Below are 25,838 nucleotides of genomic sequence, written 5' to 3'. Positions count from 1 at the left end.
AATCCTAATGAATCATTGAACAAATTAACTATTTAGCGGTGCATATAGGTCCATTACCATTTGTTTGGCATGCATATTGGTTGCTTACGGTTAAACCTGGATTGTACTTGGATAGGTGATCACCATGCAGTTTGCAGTCTTGTGGCAGGGCTATGTTTTGAGCAGCATAATCCATTGTACTGTATCTTGCTTCAAAATCTATGCTCTCCTACCTTTCAACTCTAATCAGACTGCAGTATGGTCAATAATCTTTCACGACCTGCACAGTGCAGGGAGGCCCTCATCCAGCAGTAGATTGACAACTATGAAGAAGGGCCATTACCCATATTTTTCCTGTTAACGTCACGGTGTTATTCATGTGATGTTTTGACATTGATTCGGTCATCCAGCAGGGAGGGGATAGCCCATTCTGCGTTGGCAGTGGTGGTGCACAAATAGGCGACGTTTCGGGCGATGGCCCTTCACAGCACAGAGACGACCTCTTGATTCTACCTCTGGCGTCTGTGCTGTGAAGGGTCGTTACCCGACACATCCATTATACTTCGTAAGGCCACAGTGCTGTTGACGAAAGTGAGTTGAGCATTATACCGCACGAGTTTCAACGTGAGCGTGAGAATCGATGTCGTGTTAATTAAACTGGAATCGACGGATCGTTAATCCATGCAGCACGGGCTGAGGGGGGGGGGATAAAGGGGGTGGGGGGAAGGGAGTGGGAGGGAATAGGTAGGGGGAAGGGATGGGGCAGCGGGGGATGGGGTTGGGGGGGATAAGGGAGTGTGGCAATGGGAGATGATGGGAGGGAGCGGGGGATAAGGTGGGGGAGGGGTGTGGGGGGATGGACGGAGTGGGGGATAGGATGGGGGAGGGGGGGAAGGGGTGGGGGAGCGGGGGGTGGGGCTACGGGGGTTGAGGAGGGGGGTGGGGCTACGGGGGATGTGGAGGGGGGGATCAGGGGGTGGGGCTATGGGGGATGTGGAGGGGGGGATCAGGGGCTGGGGCTACGGGGGATGAGGAGGGGGAGGGGAGGGGGAGGGGAGGAGGAGCGCAGGAGATAGGGGCGTGGCTCCGTTGCCCGGACGTGACGTACCGGGCGAGGCCCCGGATGGTGGTGGTGGAGGAGGCTCCGCGTGAGATGTCGCCGGAGTGAGAGCTGCGCGGTGAGTGACGCCGCCGCCGCCTTCTGCTCCTCGCCGCTCGCCCCGTCAACCTCGCCGCCAACATCGGCACTCCTCATCCACACCTCCTCTTCTTTCTCCGCATCGGCATCGCCACCACCCACCTCCCTCTCCCTGGTTGCCCCGGTGACGGGAGAGCACTGGGTTGGTCGCTACTGCTGCTGCTGCCACATGATGATGGTGCTGGTGACGAGGGCAGTGGCGGTGGTGTTCATGGTACTGTTGTTGATGGTAGTGCTGGTGAATGACTGATGATGGTGGTGGTTGCTAATGTTGGTGATGGGGAGCGATGGTGATAATGCTAGCGATGATTATAATAATGGTTGTTGTGATTGCGGACTGGATTGATGGTGGCGGTAGTGTGGATGGCTGTCATCGTGTCTACGTCTCTGGTCCTTCACCTCGACTCACAGCCTCTGTCTCAGTGTGTCTCCGTGTGTCTCTGGGTGTCTGTCTCTGCGGAGATCCGGGACCATTGCTCGGTCGCCCTAGCAACAGACAGCTTCTACCTGCAGCCCCCACCTCCTGCCCCCTCAACTTCCCCCACCCCCTTCCCTCCCTGCCCCCGTCTTCACTGCACATTCGCTGCATTCTCTTTTCATCCGCTGCCCTTGCATGGCCCTCGCTGCCCTGTCTGCCCTCCGCTCTCTCCCCGAACCCTCTCTCTACCTTTGTCATCCTTGCCGTGTCCTCTCTGCCCAGCTCTGTCATGTCGTTCTCCCTGCCCTGCCCCTCTATCTCCCTGCCCTTTACTCGCCGTCCACTGCTGTCTTCACCGTCGTCACCATGCTGCCCTTCGCTGTCCCGCCCGTAGCCCTTAACCTGCTCTGCCCTCGCTGTCTTTGCCTGCCCCATCTCTCGCTGCCCTCTCTGGGGATGTTGCATATGCCCTCCCACCCCCCCAAAATCCCGCACTCCTCCAACATTTATTTCTGTGAATTGACATTCATTTTACGTCGCCGTGTCACCCGGCAGCAAATCTACAGCGGTGCTCTGCTGCTTGTGCTGGCACCGAGAGCTGAGAGATCCATTGGCGAGTGTCGAGATTGACGATCGACATTCGCTTTACGACGGCGAGTGACGCGGACGGAGCGGGATTAAGAGCAAATCGAGTGACAAGTTTCGTGTTTTTTTTATGTCGGTTCATGGCCAATTAAATACGGTAATGGCTTGGTTCATGCCCATTGCGCGGTTGATTTATAGCGTTGACTGTTGGAATAAGTTGTGTTGCCCCAGCAGTGTGGCTCATAGCATTGCATGGCGATTCGCATTTTCCCTTTTGCAGCATTTATTTTGCGTGTCTCCGTGTACCGTGTCCCGTAGCTTTGTATGTCGAGCGTTCCTACATTTTAGTGGTCTCATGGCTTTTTCACAGCTTTGTATTTGTTTCCCATCTCATGCAACGTGTCCTATAGAATGGTGTATGTGTGTGTGACGTAACATTTGCATACGTCTCATAGCAGTGTATGTATTCCCTGTGTCTGCGTTAAAGCTTTCCATGTGTCTCATATAATTGTCCGATAGAATTTCTATATTTTTCATAGGGTTGTATGCCAATACGCAATGTGTGTCTATGTCATTATCATTCCATGTTTCTCTCCTTTCGTTTCCTCTGTGTCTCATATCATTCCGTGTGTCTCTGTGTCACGGGATTGCCGTGCATGTGTGTGTCATGATGTTCCCTCCATGCCTCGTGACGAGATCGAGAAGTGCCCCCTTGTGCCTTGCTTCTTTGCTAACTTGGCCCTGCGTGGTGTCCGACAGGGACAGTTGCTGATTAATTGCTGCTCTTTGTTAATTGCTTAATTGCTGATGAACATCTTGGCTGCTGCAAGTGGACGCACTTTTGGGAGCAGAAATATTCATTAAGCACTTGGCCTAACATCCCTCCCCGGCAGGAGCCTCCTGAGAGATGGTTTTGAGACTCGGCGAGGTTTTCGTAGCATAAGCGAAGGGCGGTTTTTATTGTAATGAAAATGAGCGTTCCTAAATGTTAGTGGCAACCCCTCGGCACTCCCAGGGTAATTAGGACGTTTCGTCTCGCGTGTGCGCTGGTGAGATTCTCTCAAGGCGGGTGAATCAAGGCGCTTTCTCCCATTAGAACGTTCAGGGTGCGTGAAGCAAATCGCTTAGAAACCCATTATGAGACAAACATCCACACGCATTGCTACTCCTGCAGGGAAAGTGCCTGCTCCGCTCTTCCTGCTGCGTGGCGCTTAATAGTTCTAATGAGTCAAGAGTGAAGGAAATTCGGAACGTGATTTATTTCACTTAATATAGCGGGCCCGCGTTGTTATTAGGCCGCGCCAATACTGCCGGCGGAGGTTTCTGGGTTTTTTTAGAAGGACCGTTCCATCAATTCAGTCTTATAATTCCAACTCGCGTCGTCCCACAGGAATTTTCGGCACGAGTGTCTTCTCTTTATTGCCAGAGCTTTGTTTTGCTCCCTTTTCTCTTTTACGGGAGAATCATTTGCTCGATGTGGACGAGGCCCCGAGCTGTTTACTGAAATATAGATTTGCTATAAAGGGGATCCCACGGGTGTTTTAAACCTCCTGTACAGCGCCGGCGTGGAAGGCGTGTGTGCGTTTCGCGGTTAACAGGGCCGAGCCGCACCTCTGTGGCTGAGCGGAGATGGCAGGGGTGAGGGGCAAGTGCTCCCCCGTGGCCCTGCCACACGCCCACCGTCAGGGCTGGGCAGAGGGCCGCTCCTCACAATGACTCAAAGTTTTATTTTAATTCTTAAACTTCTTAAAAAAACAACACCGCTTCAGGAGGTAGCATTCGTACGTCAGATGCGGCTATGCTCGCAGCTGGCCGGAGCTTGTTACTCTGAGAAAAGGTTTCGAGAGAATCTGGTCTTGTGGAAGTTGGTTCACCAGAAATGTTATGAGCTAAACCTATGACACCTGGTTGTCGAAGCTGGTTCTGTGGGAACTAATTGTGTGGAAGCTCGTTCTCAATGAGCTGGTTCTGTGGGAGTTAGACACGTTTTTCAGATTCTTCTGTCGTATGGTTTGCTGCAGAATCCACTTATTGTAGGGGAGCAACAAGTTGTTTATGAGCTGATCCGGTGAGTGGCAGGTGGTATTGAAAGATATGGTTGTGCAAGAGTTGGTTTTGTACTGCCTGCTCAGCAAAGCCAAATTAGCATTTTAAGCGTTAAGATTTGCTTCCAACCTGTAAGTCTCTCTCTACTCGCTCAGTAAATCCTTGATGATACAAAGTCCCATTCCAGTCCACATTTTCCATCGTGAGGCCAAGTCGTCAGGGTTGTGGCGGCCCAGATGATCAGGGTAGAGGCCCTAGCAAGAGTGAGGGTGGGGGGGGGCCTTGCTTGTGGGAGCTGCCGTTGGAGTGACTCGTATATCGTCCGTGTCGTGCAGTGGGCTCCCCTGGCTGGCGTAGGGGGCGGGTAAGCCGTCCGGGGCCATTGCCGCCACCCCTTCGCTGCCGTCACCATGTTCGGCAAGAAGAAGAAGCGGCTGGAGATCTCGGCGCCGTCCAACTTCGAGCACCGCTTCCACACGGACTTCGACAAGGAGGAGAGGAAGTTCACGGGGCTCCCGCCGCAATGGCAGAGCCTGCTGGCCGACACAGCCAACCGGCCCAAGCCAGTGGTGGACCCCTCCTACATCACGCCCATCCAGCTGGCACCAATGAAGGCAAGCCCGTGCTGTATATGCAAAGCAACCACCACTCACACAGTGAAGGCAACCCAAAGCCCTATGTACACAACAACCACCACAACAGTCACACCCACAAATGCAGTCCAGGCCTGTACATACAGCAACAATAAGCTATTAAAATGTCCAGGAGGCTCAACCACAACATATGGCGAGCTGGCACCCCCCTTTCCTATGTCGCCCCTACTCATTTTTTTTTTAAACCGCACCACACATGTATGACGAGCCCTGTTCACGTAGTGAGAGGCCTCCCGCTTCCTGACAGCCCTGCTTGCTCCTCATATGCCCCGCAAATTGCCCGTATCATCAGCTGTTATGTTGCCGGGACAAAATATTGATTCCGCGAATGTATCGGGACACTGAAACCGCGACTGACCCGGCCAAACCCAGGAAGGTAAGTGGCTTACAACACCAACCCCTACAATAACAATTACGCTTGTGAAGGCAAACTTAGCCCGTGTGCACACAACACCAGCATGAAGGCGCGTGTGCACCACGCAAGGCGATCCCGTATGCACACCAACAAACGAAACAAAAAAAACACTCCAATGCAAGTAATCGCAGCTGCTCAATTTGATTCGATCTCTGTTGCGGTGCTGGTGTCTTATATGAGCAGGTAAATGACATCAGTTGCAGGTTATGCAGCTGCCAGAAGTATTCGTCCTCAGAGCCTTCGGTAATATATGCTAATAGACTACCGCGGGGCAGTAATGAATGGGCTGCCACCCTTATTCAACGTGGCGCCATTGTGACACCGCGATGTCTTTTTCCCCTCCCCCCCCGACTGTGCCATCCACAGAAGGTCATGGGGGGCAAACGCTTTGTTTGGTAAATATTACGTGTTCCGAGGGGCTTGCGTGTTGAACTCACTGTTACGTGCAGCTGTACACAACCTGCCGTGTTTATCAGGAGTTTGAGATCGGCCCCCACTCTTAGGCTTGTCTCTGCTCGCTGGCCCGACTGTCGCAGCAGCGTTGGGCCTCGGAGACGGCTTCGCAAATTCGCCTCGCTTCAGTTTTTCGGACAATCCGTGCGCCGGTGCTCGCGCCGCTGCCTATCCATGGCCGTTATTATTTACGTATTGATTAACGAGCAAGTAATCATGTTTTTAAAGAATTCATTAGTGCCCTGGCAGGGTGCCCAGACGCAACGCCTCCCACCGGGCGGCGTGGGGAAGTTGTCGTTGAGTGGTGGCACGCGTGCCGGAATGCGGGCGCAACACCTGTTGGCACGCGGTGGGAGGTGGGGCGGGTGGGCTGGCGACCAAACAGCAGCATCACGCGGTAGCGCTTGGGGGGGGGGGGGGTCTGCTTGGGACCGGCGCGCAGACAGCTGCGCCCGTCCCCCTTGGGGGAGTTTGGGGGGGGGGGGTGGTAGACGCTTGTGCTCCCAAGCCGTGAGTCCGATTGGCACCGAGGGCTTCGAGTTACACGGGTAATTGAGCGCCCTTCCTGGAATTATAGAACAGCAGCTGCCGAGGCGTGATTTGGACAATTTTGTCTCCTATCAGAATTGAACAATGTGGATTTTTAGTATGGAACACGGCGTGATTTTTCAAGTGTTTGTGCAGTGCGAGCGTGCTTTTAAGTGCATCGTTTGTGCCGTCGATGCTGCGTCCGCGTTGCGCACGACGATGTGTTTTCTTGGTTGCCGGTTGTGTTACGCTCGGCGATTTAATCTCTCTTTCAAGCTCGCGCCGTGCCAGTTTGAAACTCGTATGCAGACACAATGGTCCAGCGTGCTTAACAACGGCAGAGAAAGAGAAAAGAAAAAAAGCCTGCTCTCATTCTGTCTCCCGCGCTGCCTCAAGTCGCCGCTCCCAAACAACAGTGGGGCTCTTGTGTGAGGGTGCCCGTGATGGAGGCGCCTCTCACGCCCACCAGTGTCCTTCCTCTCCTCTTCCGAGCTCCCTCCCACGTTTTCACAAGGAGCCTAAACTTGGCATAAATAATGGGCGACAGGGCCACGGCCCCTGAGCGAACATCAAAGGGACCTTTTGAACCGTTTACTCTGCAACGTTGCAGTGGGGCTCTTTGTGTGCCCAGCGAGGCGCGGCGCCGTCTTGAGACCTTCGCAAGGGGCCACGCGAGGCGCTGGTTACCGCGCTTGTTACCTCCCGGCACGGCAGTGGTGCCTCTTGCCCCTTCCCCCCCCGAGGTTTCGTACATTTGTGCCGTCTTCAGAGATCTCCTTCAATATGCATCTTGACAACGCAGTATTTGCAAAATTAAATACGCACCATCGGCGTGCGTTTCGCGTGCGAGTGATGCGTCCAGCACCTTGGCTGCTTTGTCCATTTTTAGAATTGCTTGGCAATGATTTATTTGTGGCTTCCAGAATTGTAGGGTAAGGATTTTATTTGCAGAGTGTGCACAGCGGCCTCGGCACGAGTAGTGCGTACGGCCCGCCCCTTGGCTTCTCGTCGTTCGTGAAGACGGGGGATGCGCAATCGGTCAGTCTTCCTGACGTGGCTTAACTGCGAGCGCGGATGCCACGGAGACGTGCTTGCCTCCTGGAATGTCGTCGTGATTGATTTATCTTTTTTGTGCAAAGTAATTGTCAGCACTTATCGATTTGCGTGCCAGCACGTCCGGTGCGTGTGGAGGAGCTCTTGAAGCTCGGTGAACTGCCCTTCAAATGGCCGCAGCCTCGATCGTGGAATTTCCAACCCTCGTGTGGCTGAGGGGCGTGCACTTATCAGAGCTGCGTTGTTTATAAGCGTAATTAAAATGTACTTATTTTTGCATTGCGCTGAGCGCCGGTAATCTCCCTAACTATGTTAGTGTTAAAGTTTTTTTCTAAAGTAAACAGCCTTTGGGTAAGGAGCTGCTGCAGTGGCTGTTGAGCTGAGTGAGTCGTGCGTGCACGCTTGGGTAGGCAGTGTTTGTGCCCTTTGCCCATGTCTGCTGGCAGCAGTGGATGTGATCTTGCACTGTTGCCAAGCAGTTAGAGAAATGCAGAGATCTCTGTGATGCGCTTTTGCCCGCAAGTCAACTGCTTGCTTGTATCTCTCACTCCATGCCCTGCACTGCTACAAAGCTAAGCTAGTTTTTTTGGTCTTACGGGACTCGGTCATGGACTCAACGTAACCATGTGTAAGGAAATAAGGGAATGGACAGGGTTAAGTTTGAGATAAGGTTAGAACTACTGGTTGGCTGGAACACCTTTTACTGCCACCCTGAAAAATAGTTCAGCGCTGTGTTGGCCTCAAACATGCGCTCCTCATAGTGGCCGGACCTCATGGAACGTGTGTGTACATTGCTCAGTCTGAGCAGAGAATTGCTCAACGGGGTCCTTGTGCCCGGTGCCATAAAACAGTTTGAGGGAAAGTTACCCCTAATCCACTCTGGCGCTGACAAAAGTCCATTGGCAGTGTTTTTTTTCCTGTGCAATTGAGCATGGGGCGGCACTCAACTCCCGTTTACAGCCCTGAACCAGTGTTGGAAATTCCACGTTCCTATGATGGGAGGGTGAATATTTCTGAAGGAGAACCAACTGACTTTCCCACAATGTGGTGACGAGTGGCCCTCTGATCAGTTTCGATTGTAAATTGTCTTATGCAACGGAGCACCGTACTCCATGGCAACGGTGCTAATGCTGGTCCCCCCATGTCGCTGGCTGCGCATGAATAGTTCTTATTTCACGCAAGCCGTTATTTCTCGTGCACGCTGTCGCTGCTTTACTGCCGCGACGGTGCGGTCCATTCCTCGCCGTCCCCCTCGTAACGACCCGTTTCGTTGTAAGTTTGAGACACAGCCCCAGCCGCCCTGCCTCGGTTTGTCCGTGTTACCAGCGACAGGCGATTTAAGAAAACGAGTCTTTTCGAGCTATTCTCTCTTAAGTGACCCATTTATATATATATACATATAAACCAGCGAGGCATAGGCAGGGAGGACGGCTACAGTGCCATGATATACAGTGAGGCGGTATGCTGGAATGTGTGAGATTTTCCCGGCAGCCACAGCTCAGGCATGTGGCGCTGACCCCCCTCAGCTGTGGGCGCAGCGCAGATGACCCAGAGGTGGCCCTCGTATTGCGAGGCCCGAGGAAGACGTCCCCCGCTCATCGGGGCGCCTGTGCCTCCGCTTGCTCCGCAGCGTGAGGCGACGTGGGCGGGCGGCAATGAGTTTAACAAGAGCCCATTACGTTGGCAGAGGGAGGGTAATAACAGCTTACGACTTTTCAGCATAATTTAACACCGATGCCAGCGGGCTGCACACACGAGCATTACAGTAACACGTGTGTGTGTGTAGTAATGCAGAAGGGTCGCACATGAGAAAGGTTTAGAGGTTACGTGTTTGGAATGTAAGCCTCCTGATAGTGATTATCAGCTGTCCTGTGAAATGCACGTGTGCGTAGTTTCCCCTCCTTTGAGTCATGGTTTTGTGGGGAGAACACAACGCAGCGTCAAGCCAGGCCTTTCTCCACCCGGTATTGAGTTTTTTTTTGTTCTGCTCCGTTCTCCCTTTGACAACACAAAGGGAAAGTGACTGTGGCTGAAGGACCCACACGCACTCCCGTCTGCCAGGGCTGCAGTTATTGGGAAACCACAGCGTATAGCATTCACACACTATCACTGCCCCCGCCGCACACCCCCCTTCACCCAAGATGAGACGCATGCAGCAGAGGGGAGGCTGAAGGGGGACGGAGGGGGGAAAAACCCAGAGCGTTTTCCCAGAACTGCGAATACTGGGGAAGCAGTGTGCGATGTAACATTTATGTTGCCATCCGATGCGGCGAGATGATGGCGCTGCAACGGGACTGGCACAGGACGGGCTTCGCGGGCCCCACGGATCTCGCTGGCGCCGTGCTCGCGTCCCTCTGTCTCCCGTCAATGCCTGTCATCGCCGCGCGCAGTCACGAGCAAGCGTGTCCCCCTTGCGCGTGATGGCACTCGACGGCGCGCCATTCTAAATACCAGCTTTCGATTGACTCGATCAGATCACATCGGCAGGTATCCCTTGCGGACAGTGATTCGTCGCCGTCGGCCCTCACGTGGTTCTAATAACGGTCGCTGATCAACTGGCCATCCACCATGCACTGCAAAAGACCGTTACTCGATTTCAAACGGTTACATCGTTTGTAGAGCAGGGATATGGTGAGATCTTTGCTCTTAAAGGAAGATTAAATACAAAGAGTAAACTCTTGTTTCACAGATTATGAACCATTGGCTGTGTCCTGAGCTGTCCAACACAAATCTGTAAAATATGAATGACTAAAAAAATACTTTAAATTGAATTCAGGAGCACACTGTAGCACATCTGCGCAGCTCGACTGCTGTACCTTTTAATGCATCACTGTAGTAATATCACGAGGTCTAGCTACAGCACTCACCTGATGTTAACTTTAAAGTATTTTATTCTCATTCATGAAGCTTGTAATTCATGATTGGAAAATCATACCTACAAGATAAGACAGCAACAACTGTGGTGGATGTACCACATCTTCCGATTAACACGGTTGGCTATGTACGGTGCGAAAGACGTTCAACAGACGTACATAATGGATTTTTTTTTAGGGGGATCCTTTAAATTTTTTATCAGTTGGGAGGGGTGCGGTGGGGAAAGAGATTTAAAAATCATGCTCCCAAGACTCGGACTGGTCGGTGCATAAAGCAGTGCTGCATCTCCACTCTGCGCCGAAATGTCCCTCGCCGCAGTGTCCCAGTTTTGTATCGGGTTGTACAGCGACTCCTCGGGGTATTTGCTTGTGCCTTCCAGAAAGGGCCTTGCAATGTGTGGTGCTTTCAGTGTTGATTTTGTACTTTAATTTTACATTGCTTTTAGAATGCAAATACATCCAGAATATACATTTTATATGCCACGTAAATAACATTACGTGTGGTGTGAATTGGCTCGATTGCTTGTTCTTGGAAGTAATGGGGCTTTTTGTTTTGAAGGAATTATTATTCTGGGGCACTTCCACCCATGCCTGATAGCCCAGTATTTGAAGGAGGACACAGTGTATCTTCCTTTTAAGAGAATCGCCATCTGCCAAACGAACGCGTAATAACGCCCAGTGGATATAGAACACATGCGGCCACCGGCAGGCAGGGCGCATGTCAGCCGATGGTGGGGCTGGGCTGAGCGCCGGCTAAACAGGGGTTGGTGCCACGTCGGTCTGATTGTCTGGGCGAGTGCCAGCCCGGAGAGGTTCACCACGGTGCCATCTGTCAGCGCGGCAAGCGGCAGAAGCATGCGCCGGGCACCGTAACGATGGTCTCACCAGTGGCAGCTTGAATTATCGCTTGCGGCTCAGTGGTTTGTCATAACACCCTGCGGGTTTGGTCTGCTTCCAGTTGGAAATTGCTTTTGTGCGCCGTGATAACAGGAAGATGCAAGATTAAGAACGGTGAAAGCAGAGTCGTATATCCGGGGAAGGCTCAGAGTCTCAGAACTCTGTCAGAAAGGTCCTGCTTTGGAATGTTTTGCCAGTGTCATTTTAAAGAGTGTCTTGCATGTGGCAAGAAATAGTATTCCGTGGAAACTCCACATGTCGGAGGAATAACATTAAAATATCCACACAGATTAAATCAGGAATATATTATCTGCAGCCAACTGCGTGCCAACTGGCAGCCCATTGGCTTTCTGAGTTTCACAGATCTGTGCGATCCACCAACCCTTGTCTCCAAAGTGCTGGATCATAGGGTTGAGTCACCGCTGTGTAGATACGTGCCGAGGCATTGTGTTCAGAGTTGTTCGAATTCCAAGCTATAATAATGAGTAAAATAGCACTAATGTGATGTTTAGGTGTCCTCATGTCACTGCAGTGACGTTTAAAAAGTATGGCAGGTGCGCCACAATGACATCACCAAAGCTCATCTAAAAGTTTCTGTAAAGCTATTTTCTCATGAATGAAGCTTCAAACTTGTGTCAGACAGTCGAGGACCCACAGCATGAATCTGTAACTACAAGATAATAGCTGCTTGCTTTATTGCATTGCAGCTTTCTTTAAGTGGATGTTCCAAATACCTGTCTTCACTGCCTTGTCTTGCGTGGTACCGTACTAATGGGTGTCTTGAACTTTGCGATTAGTAATGTCAGGATGACGTTCACCAGAGTTAACGTCGCGCAGCCTCAAATGCCTCCGTCTCTGCTCCTTCCCTGCAGCCCATCGTGAGGGGCAGCAGCAAACCCAGGGCAGAGAGCGCCATCAACGGGCTGCTCTCGGAGTTCCGCAACATCTCGGTGTCGCGCTCAAACTCGCTGCGCAAGGAGAGCCCTCCGTACGCGCGCCGCGATTCGGGGAAGCAGCGTCCGAGCGTCATCGAGGAGGACGGACAGGCCGACCAGCCTGACGGTGACGAGGAGGCCGGGGGGCGGCACCTCACGCCGGCGCGCGAGCCCCACCGTGCCGACTACGAGTACAGGGAGTGGCCCGGTGGCGGCAAGTCCTACCAGCACGGGTACGACGACCGCGACCACAACAGCAACCGGCACCCGCCCCCCTCTCGCCAAGCCCCTCCACTCCAGCAGCAGCACCGCCAGAATGGGCAGGAGCAGCAGCAGCAGGAGCCGTACAAGTGGCACTTTAATCAGGCGGAGCAGGGCCGGCCGCCACCCCCCGAGTACGGCGCATATGCCGATGGCAGGAAGGTGTCGTACCGCCCGGCGGAGCTGCCCGGCAAACACGCGGCGTACCGGGACCGGGACCATGGCGACGCGGCCGACAGGAGGCCCAAGTCGTCCTTCGTGAGCCCAACGACGCTGGCCGAGCGTAAGGAACGGCCCAAGTCCGGGCCCAGCCTGCGTGAGGGGGACAGCCCCAGCACGGGCAGCCGCTCTGACGCCCCGGCCCCCTCGCCGCCCCAGTACAAGTCCAACAGCTACCCGAGGCAGGGCCCTGTGGCAGCTGCGGGAAAGGTAGGGGCTGTCCCCTCTTGCGCCTGCACCTCCCCGGTCGTGACCCCACCAGTCCTTTACTGACGGGGTCACTCCAGCGGCATGGATATCTGTGGTTCCACCGCGAGGAAGCTTGCTCATGCAACCGTGGCGGTTTGTAGGCATATCCTTAATCTTTATTCGTGTCTGTTTTTATCGACACTTATCTGCAAAAGGAGCTCTTGGGTTACAGGTGAGTCTAAAAGCAATACTTTTAATCGTATAAAGTGTTTAGTTTTATGTGGTGTCGTCATTCAAGCAAGTTTCATCTCGCAATCTGAGGAACCACAGACATGCTGGAGAGCAGCAGCCAGGAAGTGAGCCGGCAGTATTAACAATTGCCCAAGCTCTGGGGTCCTATGTATGTTAAGATGTTTACATTTAACTAATGAGTGTTTGTATATGCCTTTGTACAAAATAATTAACTGCGTGTAATATGCATGCATTTTATGGTTATTAATGCCTTGCAACTTAAGTTGAAAGCATGTATACTTTAGTGATGTCCATCCATCTGTTTATAACAGAGGGGAGGGCACGATAACTTTTGGCCAGATGATCCAATATAAACCAGCCTGCAGTATGAAGTTGTGTTGATATTAGAGACTTGCTGTTTTGAAAACCACCATTTGATCCAAGAGGGTTTTTCAAAACTTGGACCAAAAACCAGAGCAAACGTTCCAGATTGGAAATGTGTTTTACCCTGACAGCTGCACATCTGCCACCATCCTGATAATTAAATACTTGGCAACTATGGCAGAGCTACGATTTTCAGGTTGGGGGGGGCAACCCCTCCAGCAATGAAAAATGATAGACGAGATGTTGGTAAGGACCTGTCCCTTGCTTTTTATTCGACGCATGTGCGGCGATGGCGTAGCCACCGATCGAGGTTTGAATTTGAAATGTGTGTGATCGGCATCGTGCTCGCTGAAGGTATGATGTTTTCAGGGAAGTCGTGTACTGTATTCACAACTGCGCACAATTTTGTGAGTCACTTATAACTGCTTTGCCGTTACTTATTCAATTATGGACTCGGACTATTGTCCTATCATCGCATAGAGTTCCTGGCACGTAATAATATGCTACACAGTTGCAGTGGGGGTCGCAAAATGCCGATTTATTACTAATAAACCCCAATGATCCGATAGAAATTAGGGATTTCGATCGGATCATTGGGGGGGCACGTGCCACCCCCCCCCCCCCACCCCCCACTGGCTCCACCAGTGCTTGCCAAGATCGTTGCGGAATCCATTCGTACACGTATTGTTACCAAACTTGTTTTTCTATAGGTTTGGCAAAAAGAAGAATTGGGGGTCATGTGAGAATGTGTTCCCACAGGCCCGACCAGGGGACATGGGTCCCGGTAAGTACTCGCCGGGTCCACCCAGCCATCAGCCGGCGCCATACCCAAAACCGGCAACGTCGCGTCCGCCGCCCCCCCAGCACCCAGTCCCCCACGCGACCCCGCGGTCTCAGCACCAGCAGCACCAGCAGCAGCACCAGCAGCAGCACCAGCAGCAGGCTCCCATCGCCGGCTACGGGCAGCACGTGAGCCCACGCACGCAGGCCTCCGTGGAGCTGCCCCGTCAGCGGCCGCCCCAGCCGCCCTACCCCCAGCAGCCCACGGCCTCCCCGGGCCAGCACGCTCGAGCCGGCGCCCTGCCGCAACCGTACAAGCCGCCGCCGCTACCGCCACAACCGCCGCAGCACGGCGGCCCCCCTCCGTATTACGGAGCCCCACCACCGCCGCCGCACCAGCACCAGCAGCAGCAGCAGCATACCTACACTGCGGCAGGCGCACAGCTTGTGGGGCCTGCGGCGCAGCACGCGCTGCCACATCCGCAACACGGCGCTCACCCTTCCCCTCACTACACGGGGCCTCCCCCTGGTGGTAAACCGGCTCCACCCGTGGTGCACAAGACGACTCCCAGCCACCAACTGGCCCAGCAGCAACAGCAACCTCCGCATCACCATCATCATCACCAGCAGCAGCAACAGCAGCAGCGCGAGCCCCCGCGCATCTCGCACGAGCAGTTCCGCGCGGCGCTGCAACAGGTGGTGGACCCCGGCGACCCGAGCGAGTACCTGGAGAACTTCATCAAGATCGGCGAGGGCTCCACGGGCGTCGTGTGCCTCGCCGTGGATCGGCGCTCGGGCCGCCAGGTGGCCGTCAAGAAGATGCACCTGCGCAAGCAGCAGCGCAGGGAGCTGCTCTTCAACGAGGTGAGGCGCACAGCACCGGCGTTCACGGTGCGGGTCTCATTCTATTCTCTCAGTCTTCCAAAGAGCGTGAAGTGGCAAGGTGGACGGGTTGGACTTCTTCAGGGATGAATACACTCGTGTTGCCGTGACATACATTTTCACGATATGAAGATCTTGATTTAAAGCTTTCGTGACTGCAGGGATTCATATTCTTGGTTCTTTTTTCATCAGGTGTGAATTTCACACCTGATGATGATTGCTTGTGTTGCAGTCGAAACGTCGTGATCATTTTATTGTGTATTATTTGTTATTATTTTATTATTTCCCTTCTACGTGACTTTACCGAAAGAACCAAGAATATCAAGATCGTCGTGATGTCAGGCTTCCATTACTCTGTAATTGTATTTAGCGTTTTTCCTGTAAAGTTTTATTCTTTGCGGCACTTGAAGTAAAAATAAATGTTACTAAATATTTATTTTTAACTACATTGGAAAGGGCGCTATAGAACTCTTAAACAGAATAGAACATAAGCCTACTGTGAGGCTTCTAATAAATGCCCCTTTTCAACCAATAACACACGTGCTGTCATTTGCACAGAAAATAATTAAATTAACCACTACGATAGTCTAGGCCGACTATCATTTCTGAAAAGGGATAACAAGCACGTTTGATGGGTACTATGACTATTTAGAACTCAACTGCTGTGTTATTCTTTAAATATTATGCAAGGAAATGGAACAAAACTAGATGAGTGACGCTAATCACAATGATATTTTGCCAAATGGACAACATTACTATCAAAGGCCTTGTATTGTACACATATCACAGTGTGGCCATATCCACAGCACCCCGAGTGTGGCCTTGGAGGAGGCTGAATGTAACGCGAGTCTGCGCGTGTACATCAGGTGGTGATCATGCGCGAGTACCACCACGAGAACGTCGTGGACATGTACAACAGCTACCTCGTCGCCGACGAGCTCTGGGTTGTCATGGAGTTCCTGGAGGGCGGCGCGCTCACCGACATCGTCACACACACCAGGTGCGTGGCCTCACGCGCACACGCCGGGCGCGTGGTCCCAGGCGAGGGGAGGCTGTCCGTTAAAACCCTCGTGCCGTCGTGCGCACCCTGACCCCGCCGGTACGTCGTGCGATGATGCCAGGATGAACGAGGAGCAGATCGCGACGGTGTGCGTGTCGGTGCTGCGGGCGCTGGCCTACCTGCACGGCCAGGGCGTCATCCACCGCGACATCAAGAGCGACTCCATCTTGCTCACGGCCGACGGAAGGGTACGCGCTCTCCTCCCTGCGTGCACCCGCTCTGTTGCACGGGTTCATTGGGGGTCGCGACTTAACTATTTTGTTGACAGGTCTCTTCACTAAATCTTGGGGAATTGACGGTATGACTGTTTCTAACCACAGGCGACTGCTCTCGACCAAGATGAGGCTTGGTACCTGCATGGTACATGAACACCAACTGGTGTACTTTAAGCAGTGGTTCCTCGCTTCCCCTTGCTTGACCGTGCCCACTGGGTTCTCTGAGCTAGTGGACCACGTGGGTGGAGGAGGCGGTCCACAGCCTCCTGGCTGCATCAGGTCGACCGTTTCTGTCGAAAACTTGGGAACAGGAAGGGGGGCTCGTTTTGGCGGCTTTGCCAGGAGGGGGGGGGGGGGAGTCTTAGAGGCTGGCGCCACAGGGTGAACGCTGCGTCACCCTGTCACGGCGTGCGATACCACACTTGACAGTCGCGCACGTCTCGTGATTTTACTGCCTTTCCCACGTTGATACCGTGCTCCGTCAAGTGTGCAGCTGGTGTTGGAGGCAACTGTAGAGAAATGCGACCTCCTGGCAGCTCCGTGAGTGCAGTTGAGTACCACCGCCTCTCTTCTGCTCCCCAGATCAAGCTCTCAGACTTCGGGTTCTGCGCTCAAGTTTCCAAGGAGGTGACGCGGCGGAAGTCACTGGTGGGAACCCCGTACTGGATGGCGCCAGAGGTCATCTCCCGGTTGCCCTACGGACCCGAGGTGACCAACCCCCCCACACCCCTTACGAAGCGACGTGCTTTAGTCTGATAGACTCTGTGCGCACATGGTCTTGATGAAGTCTGCAGACTTGACAAGTGTCCGTCTGCAGACTTGACAAGTGTCCGCGGAGTGTGTTGGTTGGTGACAGCGGTTGTATTTGTGGATGACGGGGGTTCAAAGCAGTGTTTTTGTAATGCGTGGCATGTGACCGGGCGATGCGACGGGATAGGTGGATGTGTGGTCGCTGGGCATCATGGTGATCGAGATGGTTGACGGGGAGCCACCGTACTTCAACGAGCCGCCACTGCAGGCCATGCGCAGGATCCGCGACAACGTCCCTCCCAAGATGAAGAACATCCAGAAGGTGGGAAGATGCGCCACCAAACCAGCTGCACGGATGACTTTAGTGCTCGCAAACCACCGGCAACGTTCGCTGCCGTTTTGCTACTATGCCTGTTCAGCACTGTCCCAATCCATATCGAACTGGATTATGATGTAATGAAAGTTGTTAGGCCTTACTGTTGGCGTGAACGACCGTCGGTGTTGTTATGCGAGTGTCGTTTTGTGTTAAAAGGAACGTGGATATGCCTTGCCTCCATTAAAGTTATTCTGAGAATTTCCTCGATACAGATTTTTCAAAAATATAACTTACGCCTGCTGATATATAACAATGAAAGTTGCACTGCGAACGATGTGAAGGAGTGGTGGCTAACGGTGGGGGCGTGTGTGTCGACCAGGCATCACCGCTGCTCAGGGGCTTCCTGGACCAGATGCTGGTGCGGGACCCGGCGCTCAGGGCCACGGCGCTGGAGCTGCTGCAGCACCCGTTCCTGCAGAACGCAGGGCCGCCCGCCTGCATCGTACCGCTCATGCGGCAGCACCGCGGCCGATAGCCGGCCCCTCGCCCGTCCGATTGCCGCAGCCAACCCGCTCCGCCACAAGGTGCCACGACGAGGGGTTGACACGAGACGCACTCTCGCCCCCAGCACCGACGCGACCCTCGACCCTAACCGCACCGCCCCGCGATTCCTCCCGCGGCACGGGAATGTTCGTCGCGTCATAGCCATGGCGGAACGGCCGAGCGAAGCGCTGGCGGCTGTCCCATGCCGGCGACTGGCCCTGCCATAGGCGGCCTGTGGCGCTGCGGCGCCGGAGTCATTCCCTGCTGCGTGTGATACTTGAAAGCCTGAGGTGTCGGGGGACCCGGCTCTCGCACGGAGCAAGCTAAACTCTGCAGAGTTTAAAATCACACCTGAAACGGACGTCTTGGTGGTCGCTGAAGGCTGGAGCGTGGTCGGCGCTTGGCAAGTGAAGAAAGATAATTAGCAGTGCTCGACATTTCTACACGTCTTATCATGATGCCAGCCTTGGTCTTCTCCGATCATTTTTTTATCGTCATCTCATACTTTACATATCATGTGCTAAAAATACTGTATGGTGCACACTGGGAAAGATAGGTCTTATTCATTTTATACATATCCGCACATTTCTCAAGACACTAATGTTTGTTTTTGTAAAGTGAATCACTACGCTGGGAGTGCCGCGCCCGGGCGAGCGATGCGGCGGGGGGAGGAAGCGCGGGCAAATTATCCGGAGCCGATGGCGGCTGTCGCGGTCGGCTCCGTCCGAGGCCGTGGATCGTGATGGAACGCCGTGCGTCGTCATCGTCGTCACCTCTCCGCTGGCCGGGGGGTTGGAACTTGCCGAGCCCAGGTGTTCGCATCCACTCTCTGTTTCCCCCTTGAGGATTCTTCTTATAGTATTACCCGTCAAGTTTTTTTAGTTTGTTATTTTTTTGTATTTATCAAGTATTGTAGGTGGAAAGGCCCTAGGCATTGTAATTTATAGTGGAGTGGGAGCAGGTGGTAGGGTTGGCTGCTGCCTGCGCACCCACTCTCCTCGTCGAGAGTCCGGTTCTGTCCTTGGTTTCCCCAGTCCTAACGGGCAGCGGTGCCCACACCTGGCACTCATCTCGGGGTAGCCCCAGCCCGCTGCTCAACCAAATGGGCACGGACGTCTGTCCGCGGCACCGAGCCGCAGGTCATCGCGAGTGGCCCAACGCAAGCAGGACCAGCAGGGCCTCTCCCACGCCAAGTCGTGGCCCGACTTGGAGGAGCCTGCTTTGCTGAGAAGGGGGGGTCTGGCCAGTGTTTTAGGGTCGGTTGCCAAAATTGTACATTGGCATTGATGCCCCCAGTGTTCCACGCCATGCACGTGTCCCACATTGCCGGCTGCTCGGCGCGATGTTCGTACGCGGCGGATGGCCCCGCTGGCGTCGGCCACGATGGGGTCGGCCCCGCTGGCGCCAGTCAGCTGGTGCCTCCCTGCCGCAGGGTGGCCCGTCGCTCACCTCGACGTCGTCCAACGACCAGGCCCGCACACTGCGAATGCAACTACTGAGCTGTGAGCGGAGAATAATAAAAACACTGAAGTCTTGTTTTGCAGCTAATAATAGATGTAAAAAAATGTTTTAAAAATATGCTTGTATATTGTAGATTTTCCAAATATATATACTTGTATATTGTAGATTTTTGTAAGGAGGCTCGGTTTTGTTTCTCCGCTGTATGAAGGGTCTCGTTAGCCCGCGAGGGGTCGTCATGGTTACACGACGACCTGCTGTGTAGTTTATTCGCGGCGCTGTGTAAGCGAGAACCTGGAAGCGTTACACGGTTTTCTCCGCGTTCATGATTCGCGGAGTGAGGCCTGATCCCAGCAGAGGACACAGTGCTGTGTGGTGGCGCAGCAGTCCCTGCGCTGCACCACCAACCCAGCCACCCAAGTTGAATTCCCGGCCAAGGTCAACATTGGTCATCGGTGACGTGTATTATGAATAGATCCTGTACATTCTCAGCCTTAAACGAATACCTGGCGCGGTGTTTAATCACACGGCCCCTTTACCGTCATCGCCACGATAAAGCCACATCCGAGCTTTAGCAGATGGCACTGTGTCCATTGCCGTGCCCATGCCTCGTCCGTACTTTGTGTTTAGATAGAACTCGTGCACTGGGTACGACTTACTTGCAGTTCGGGGCACGCGTCTTCGGGTAATGGAGTGATGGTTATGAAGTTCATGATGACGGTGATGACGTGAAGCATCCTGTTAAGGGGTGGGCAGTGTCCCGTGTAGACCCCAGCAACTCTCTCTGCCCTTACATCGTGAATTCTGACGGTTTTCTCGGGCGCCAACTGAATCCATGGCTGGCGCCCTCCTACACCTGCCATGGCTGTTGTCAACCTGGATTGGCCTGAGCACCCACAGACGGGGTTGCCTTTTGTCCAGGCACCTGCAGACGAAGGTCATCTGCTTGGCTGTCTAGAAAGCTCGGTCATCTCTTGCATTGGCTCGCACGTGGGACTTTAAAAATGGGACTTACCGTTAAAACTTTTTAAGTTTTTCTAAAGTAAAAAAAATCCTGTGTCCTCAAACAAGCTGTGGGAGTTCTTTGTCTTTGGAGTCACCACAGGCCATGTGAAAGTGTCTGACCCTGTGCGTTCTGTCAATTCTTCAACGAACGGACGCCTTGTCTATGATGCAAACAAGCCAGGCAGCAGGTTCACTTGCTGCCGTTGCAGTGTCCCGCCACCATGCCACGCGCAGCTCGTGGGACTCCGGCTCATCTTAGAGTTGGTTGCACGAGAAGTGAGGCTGCCCAGCACTCCAGCAGGCGATGGAGACCACTGCCCATGCCTGGCACAGGTACAGGATGGCGACGGCTGGGCCGCACCGACATCTCTCGTCACGAATGTGACCCCCCCCGACATCTCTCGTCACTGATGTGACCCCCCCCCCCACCCTTCCGCTCGCCCTCACGGCCCCATGTGATGGAGAATGACCCCAGTGGTGACTCCCTACTTAGCAGGAGGTTGCAGCACCACGTTCAACTTGTAATGCGCTGTCGCACAATATTCACTTGAGAAAACGACTCGGCATTGAAGAACCACAGAAGCGGGAACACGCGGTGACCCAGTGCCAACAATTGCCGAAGTTCTACAGCCCTCGAAGGTATTACTGGCTATTTAATGGCGGTTTGCCACTCAGGCTGGGGGGGAAACACGATCCCATATGGATGCAACAAGTGGAGTCCACATTTTTTTACCGTATCGCCGTCTGGCGAGCCAGGGGTATGACACCTCGATGCCCACGGGAACGGAGTTTAACAACGTGTGTTTGATCCACAAACCCTCCACATTGTGAGATTACTGTTGTGTAAGTGAACAGAAAACCCTTGTGTGTGAGTTCGCCGAAGGGTGTGCATGGCTATTAACCACACCACTGTTTAGAAGGTTTTAAAATTACGAACAAGCTTGCATTGTTTGACAAGCGGAAGAACAAATGTTCTCATGCCATGCACTAAAGTAAAACTATGCCAGAGAATATACATTACCTAATGTTGGAACTATTTGATGATGATAGTAGGTTTTTACCCTTTTAACTGGTACAAAACTGACACCTTTATTCAAGGCATCATGTTTGCAATGACCACAACACAAGTAGTCAAAAAAGCAAACAAAAAGAAGCAACTCTGATAAGGATGATAATATGCACTGTCCTTGAAGTTGATTGGCCCACACCCGAGACGGCTTTCTTTAGAGCCTAGTCCCCATTGGTGTAGGGCCAGATGACACCAGAAGGTGTACAACTCAAACACAGTGCAATATCAGAGTATTGAGAGCTCGGGGTAAGCATTTACACTATGAGATCTCTTTTACCAGTGGCAAAATATGATAGTAGGTTTTTACCCTTTTAACTGGTACAAAACTGACACCTTTATTCAAGGCATCATGTTTGCAATGACCACAACACAAGTAGTCAAAAAAGCAAACAAAAAGAAGCAACTCTGATAAGGAAAAAGTTAAAAGGGTAAAAACCTACTATCATATTTTGCCACTGGTAAAAGAGATCTCATAGTGTAAATGCTTACCCCGAGCTCTCAATACTCTGATATTGCACTGTGTTTGAGTTGTACACCTTCTGGTGTCATCTGGCCCTACACCAATGGGGACTAGGCTCTAAAGAAAGCCGTCTCGGGTGTGGGCCAATCAACTTCAAGGACAGTGCATATTATCATCCTTATCAGAGTTGCTTCTTTTTGTTTGCTTTTTTGACTACTTGTGTTGTGGTCATTGCAAACATGATGCCTTGAATAAAGGTGTCAGTTTTGTACCAGTTAAAAGGGTAAAAACCTACTATCATATTTTGCCACTGGTAAAAGAGATCTCATAGTGTCTATTTGATGATGTCTCCAGACAAACTTAGAGAAGTTAGTTTGGTTTCATACGAATGGAAATAATTGCTAATGTGCTAAATAGTTTAAACATTTAAAACTTTTATAATTTTGTACCTACCTAGAACAAACACGATGATAACTTAGTTTTTTTTTTACCAAAAATGGGCTTTGTTCCCTTTTTGTTTTACCCTCAACACATGAATATAACCTAAACCAGACACCACCCGTTCTGGCCCAAAATGTAAAATTTTTTAGAACAAATAACCTGAATACCAATTTCAGATTATTTCAATTTTACATTATGATTATTCCACTTGTTTGCCGAGGTAAGCCTCACCGAGTCTCAAAGACTCTTTTGCAGGAGGGTCCTGCCAAGGCTTTCGCAGGAGGAGGGTGGTGGTGCTGCTGCTACCGTTTGAGGTCCCCTAAGTTGCCGCAGTCTCGTGGATTCCTGTCAGGGCTCAAGGATCCTGGATCTTACGGTGGCGCTACCATAGCCCCACAAGACACGCACGTCTCCTGAGAAACGGCTGGAGGCAGCCTGGCGTGCAGTCCGTGCATTTATTCAACTTTGTACAAACGCGCGTACGGAACGCGCACACGACGTGCAGAACCCTCGCGCAGATGGAGCCTCAGTGCAGCCACGTCTCGCATGGCTCACGGGAGACGGAAGCAGCGACTGTGATCATCACGAATCCGTCGACGACCACAGGGGAGGGGTGGGGGGGGGGAGGCGCGCCAGCAGCGGCGGTGGCTACGTCCACCCGGGAGGAACTAGCAGCAAGCGACAAACCGCGAACGCTGCCACGGGGAAAGTGGCGGCACGGGAGCTCCGTGACACCAAAAACGCTAGGGAGAGGCGTTCGCAAACCAGGCGGGGAGTGGGGGCTGCGGTTTTGCCCCCACAGTTCCCCTGCCACAGCAGCAAAGGCAGCAACACAACTCTCACGGGAACCCCTCCCAAAGCAGACAACGTTTAACAGAGACGGGGAAAATACAAAACTGTGATACAAAAAGTTCCCCAAGAAAACCCGTTTTGGAGAAGTTGTACAAAATGATTAAGAAATAAATAAAGTAAAAAAGTATAGCTGGTGATGTGGAATGGGCAAGAGGTGGTGTGGGAGAGAAGTCTTGCTGTGGTGGTGTTCTCAGTGTGCCCATGGTGGGTGGGGGGCATGCACGTCACGGCCGTGCCATCTGCTCCTGGCGGCCGCTCTCTGCCCCCTCCGACTGGCACTGGAGCCACTCCTCAAATGCACGCTCAACCTCCCTGCGGCACTGAGATCACACACACACACACAATTAGCACGCAAACATCAGCACGTGTCTACCACACATCAAGTACTCCTTTAAGGCTGAGTTGACCTTCGTTGGGGCACAGGACCGGTTTGGATATCACTCCCGCTAATATTGGGCATTGTCATAAAATTTTATTCTGGTCAGTAGCGTAGTTTGCTTAACCACTGCGCCACCACTCCCGAAACACACGTCAATGTGCTCGTGAACACGGCCTGGCCTGCAGGCCATGCTGCTCACCAGTTGCTCCTCCTGCTTCACAGCAGCCACCACCTGCTGGTGCTTCTCCTCGATGCGCTCCTGACGCTTCTTCTGGGACTCCAGCAGCTGCTCGTCCACACCGTGACATCACCGTGCCATTCAAACATTACGACGATCACCACAACACGCCATGGCATGATTAACATTACCGCATCGCACCGAAGGAAACACCATGCTATTATCCACTGCAATATGCACCACTCCGTTACCACGGTCTCAACAGCACACTACCAACAATACGGTGACCACCATTACATCGCACTGCAATCGCCGTGTCAGAGTGAGCGTCTCACCGTCTTGAGCTTCACCACGCCCTCCTGGATATGGGCGTTGGTGATTTGCTCCTTGTGCCTGCACGGCCACGCACACATGCGGTGCCACACACGGACAAACGCAGATGGTGGTGGTGTGGAGGATCCTCTGACGGTGTTGAATTCTTGGTGTGACAGGGTGGTGGTGTCTTCTTGGTTCTTTCGGTAAAGTCACGTAGAATTGAAATAATAAAATAATAAAAATAAAACATAATAAAATAATTCTCACGACGTTTCGGCCACAACGCAAGTAGCCGTCCTCAGGTGGAGAACAGGTCTGTCGAGGAGACAGAGTCTGAATGACTCTGTTCTCCACCTGAGGACGGCTACTTGCGTTGTGGCCGAAACGTCGTGAGAATTATTTTATTATGTTTTATTTTTATTATTATATTATTTCAATTGTACGTGACTTTACCGAAAGAACCAAGGAGATGAATCCCTGTAGTCACGAAAGCTTTAAATCGAAATTTAGGGTGGTGGTGGTGAGGATTTCATGGCCTTGCTCACCTCTCCAACTCCTGCTTGTCCTTGACCTCCTTGCAGGCGGCCTCCACCTTGCCGAGCCGCAGGACATCCATCTGCTTCTTGAGCTCCCTCTTTTCCCTGCACATGACACGGGGTCCTGTCATCAGTGCGGCTCGCGCCGAAACCGCTGCCTGCCGTGGCTGCCCTGCGGCTTGCCGGCACGGGAGACAGCCCGAGACCAGCGGTTAAAATCCCCGTGACTCTCCGGCCATGGTGGCTAGATGTTAGCTGCCTGGCCTTGTATACAGCAAATCATGGGTTCGATCCCGACCCTGACGATGCCTGTTTATTTGGAATTTGCACATTCTCCCCGTGGTTATGTGGATTTTTCTCCGGGTCCCCTCTACATTTAGAAACACGCGTTGAGAGTATTTGTCTGCTATACATTTTCACGTACGCCACTTCGCCAAGTTATCATTTGTGGCCAGGTTGTTTCTGAAAAATACCGTTATAGCACAGTGGGCCTTACCTGGTAAATTAAAAATAGTAACAAAAGATAGTAACTCATTCTCCTCTACTGCTGCCCTCTCAGTCTTGAACTTCCTTTTCTCAGCCATCCATGCTGCTGACCCCCTACCCCAGTTAAAGTCCAGGCTCAGGACATTCATCTCTCTCCCCTGCCTATGAGCAATCCTCTCTCTCTGAACAGTCTGTGCAGCAGCTTAAGATGCAGTTGCATTCAGATTCCATCACAATTCATAATTAGTTTGTTTTGGTAAATTGAGCAAGTTTAATGTCAATTTTCTTGGTTCTTTCCCTTCTACGTGACTTTACCGAAAGAACCAAGAATATGAATCCCTGCAGTCACGAAAGCTTTAAATCGAAATATGCCAATTGTCAACTATGACTGTCCACCACCCGACAGTTAATCCAATCAAGTTGTCACGTGGGAAAATATACACCCATTGATTTGGTTTTGCATCAAAACCAGAGGAGCAATTTTTAAAAGCACAACCAAAATTAAGATGCCAAATAAATCCACATTGTATTTTGTACACTCGCACAGAGCCCAGATACCTCCTGCCTCTCTCGAGACTACATGTGCACTGTGTAGTGCGTCTTGCGGTGCACGCTTCCCGGCTTCGGGTTTGGCGGTGGTGCGCGCTCATACTTCTCGCTCGTCTCCGTCAGCTTCTTGAGCAGCGTCGCCTGGCTGTCCTGCGCCGCCACCAGCAGCCGCTCATAGAACTGCGGAGGGCAGCGGGGGGTCACGGGGTCACACGGGGGTCACACGGGGACGGACGACGCCAGACAC

The 25,838-nt window shown here is 52.6% G+C and overlaps 2 protein-coding genes across 4 annotated transcripts in view; one reads left to right on the top strand and one right to left on the bottom strand.

Moving 5' to 3' along the window:
• The first annotated feature begins 1,071 nt into the window (after positions 1 to 1,071).
• LOC144728892 (serine/threonine-protein kinase PAK 4-like) lies at positions 1,072 to 20,388 on the top strand. 2 transcript variants are annotated; one of them, XM_078608615.1, is made up of 9 exons: positions 1,072 to 1,157; positions 4,562 to 4,840; positions 11,971 to 12,723; positions 14,077 to 14,961; positions 15,846 to 15,979; positions 16,101 to 16,227; positions 16,837 to 16,962; positions 17,192 to 17,326; positions 17,700 to 20,388. In XM_078608615.1, exons 2-9 carry the CDS (start codon positions 4,637 to 4,639, stop codon positions 17,853 to 17,855), a joined length of 2,520 nt encoding a protein of 839 aa, XP_078464741.1. In that variant the 5' UTR covers positions 1,072 to 1,157; positions 4,562 to 4,636; the 3' UTR covers positions 17,856 to 20,388. The 2 variants fall into 2 exon arrangements, with proteins under 2 accessions (XP_078464741.1, XP_078464742.1); XM_078608616.1 differs by lacking the exon at positions 1,072 to 1,157 and adding an exon at positions 1,164 to 1,391.
• A 2,344-nt stretch (positions 20,389 to 22,732) lies between these two features.
• The window catches only part of LOC144728891 (1-phosphatidylinositol 4,5-bisphosphate phosphodiesterase beta-1-like), a 36,175-nt gene continuing 33,069 nt past the window's right edge, over positions 22,733 to 25,838 (bottom strand). For both annotated transcript variants that reach the window (XM_078608613.1, XM_078608614.1), the window contains exons 29-33: positions 25,695 to 25,771; positions 24,566 to 24,661; positions 24,041 to 24,098; positions 23,727 to 23,813; positions 22,733 to 23,468 (exon numbers count right to left, since the gene is read on the bottom strand). In XM_078608613.1, the coding sequence (XP_078464739.1) occupies positions 23,373 to 23,468; positions 23,727 to 23,813; positions 24,041 to 24,098; positions 24,566 to 24,661; positions 25,695 to 25,771 (414 nt within the window). In that variant the 3' untranslated portion in view covers positions 22,733 to 23,372. The remainder of the gene's footprint in view (positions 23,469 to 23,726; positions 23,814 to 24,040; positions 24,099 to 24,565; positions 24,662 to 25,694; positions 25,772 to 25,838) is intronic.

Source organism: Lampetra planeri, chromosome 30 (genome assembly GCF_965212315.1).
Source record: "Lampetra planeri chromosome 30, kcLamPlan1.2.h2, whole genome shotgun sequence".
NCBI lineage: Eukaryota > Metazoa > Chordata > Hyperoartia > Petromyzontiformes > Petromyzontidae > Lampetra > Lampetra planeri.
The sequence above is the reverse complement of the archived record's forward strand: the minus strand, read 5'-3'. Positions and strand labels throughout refer to the sequence as shown.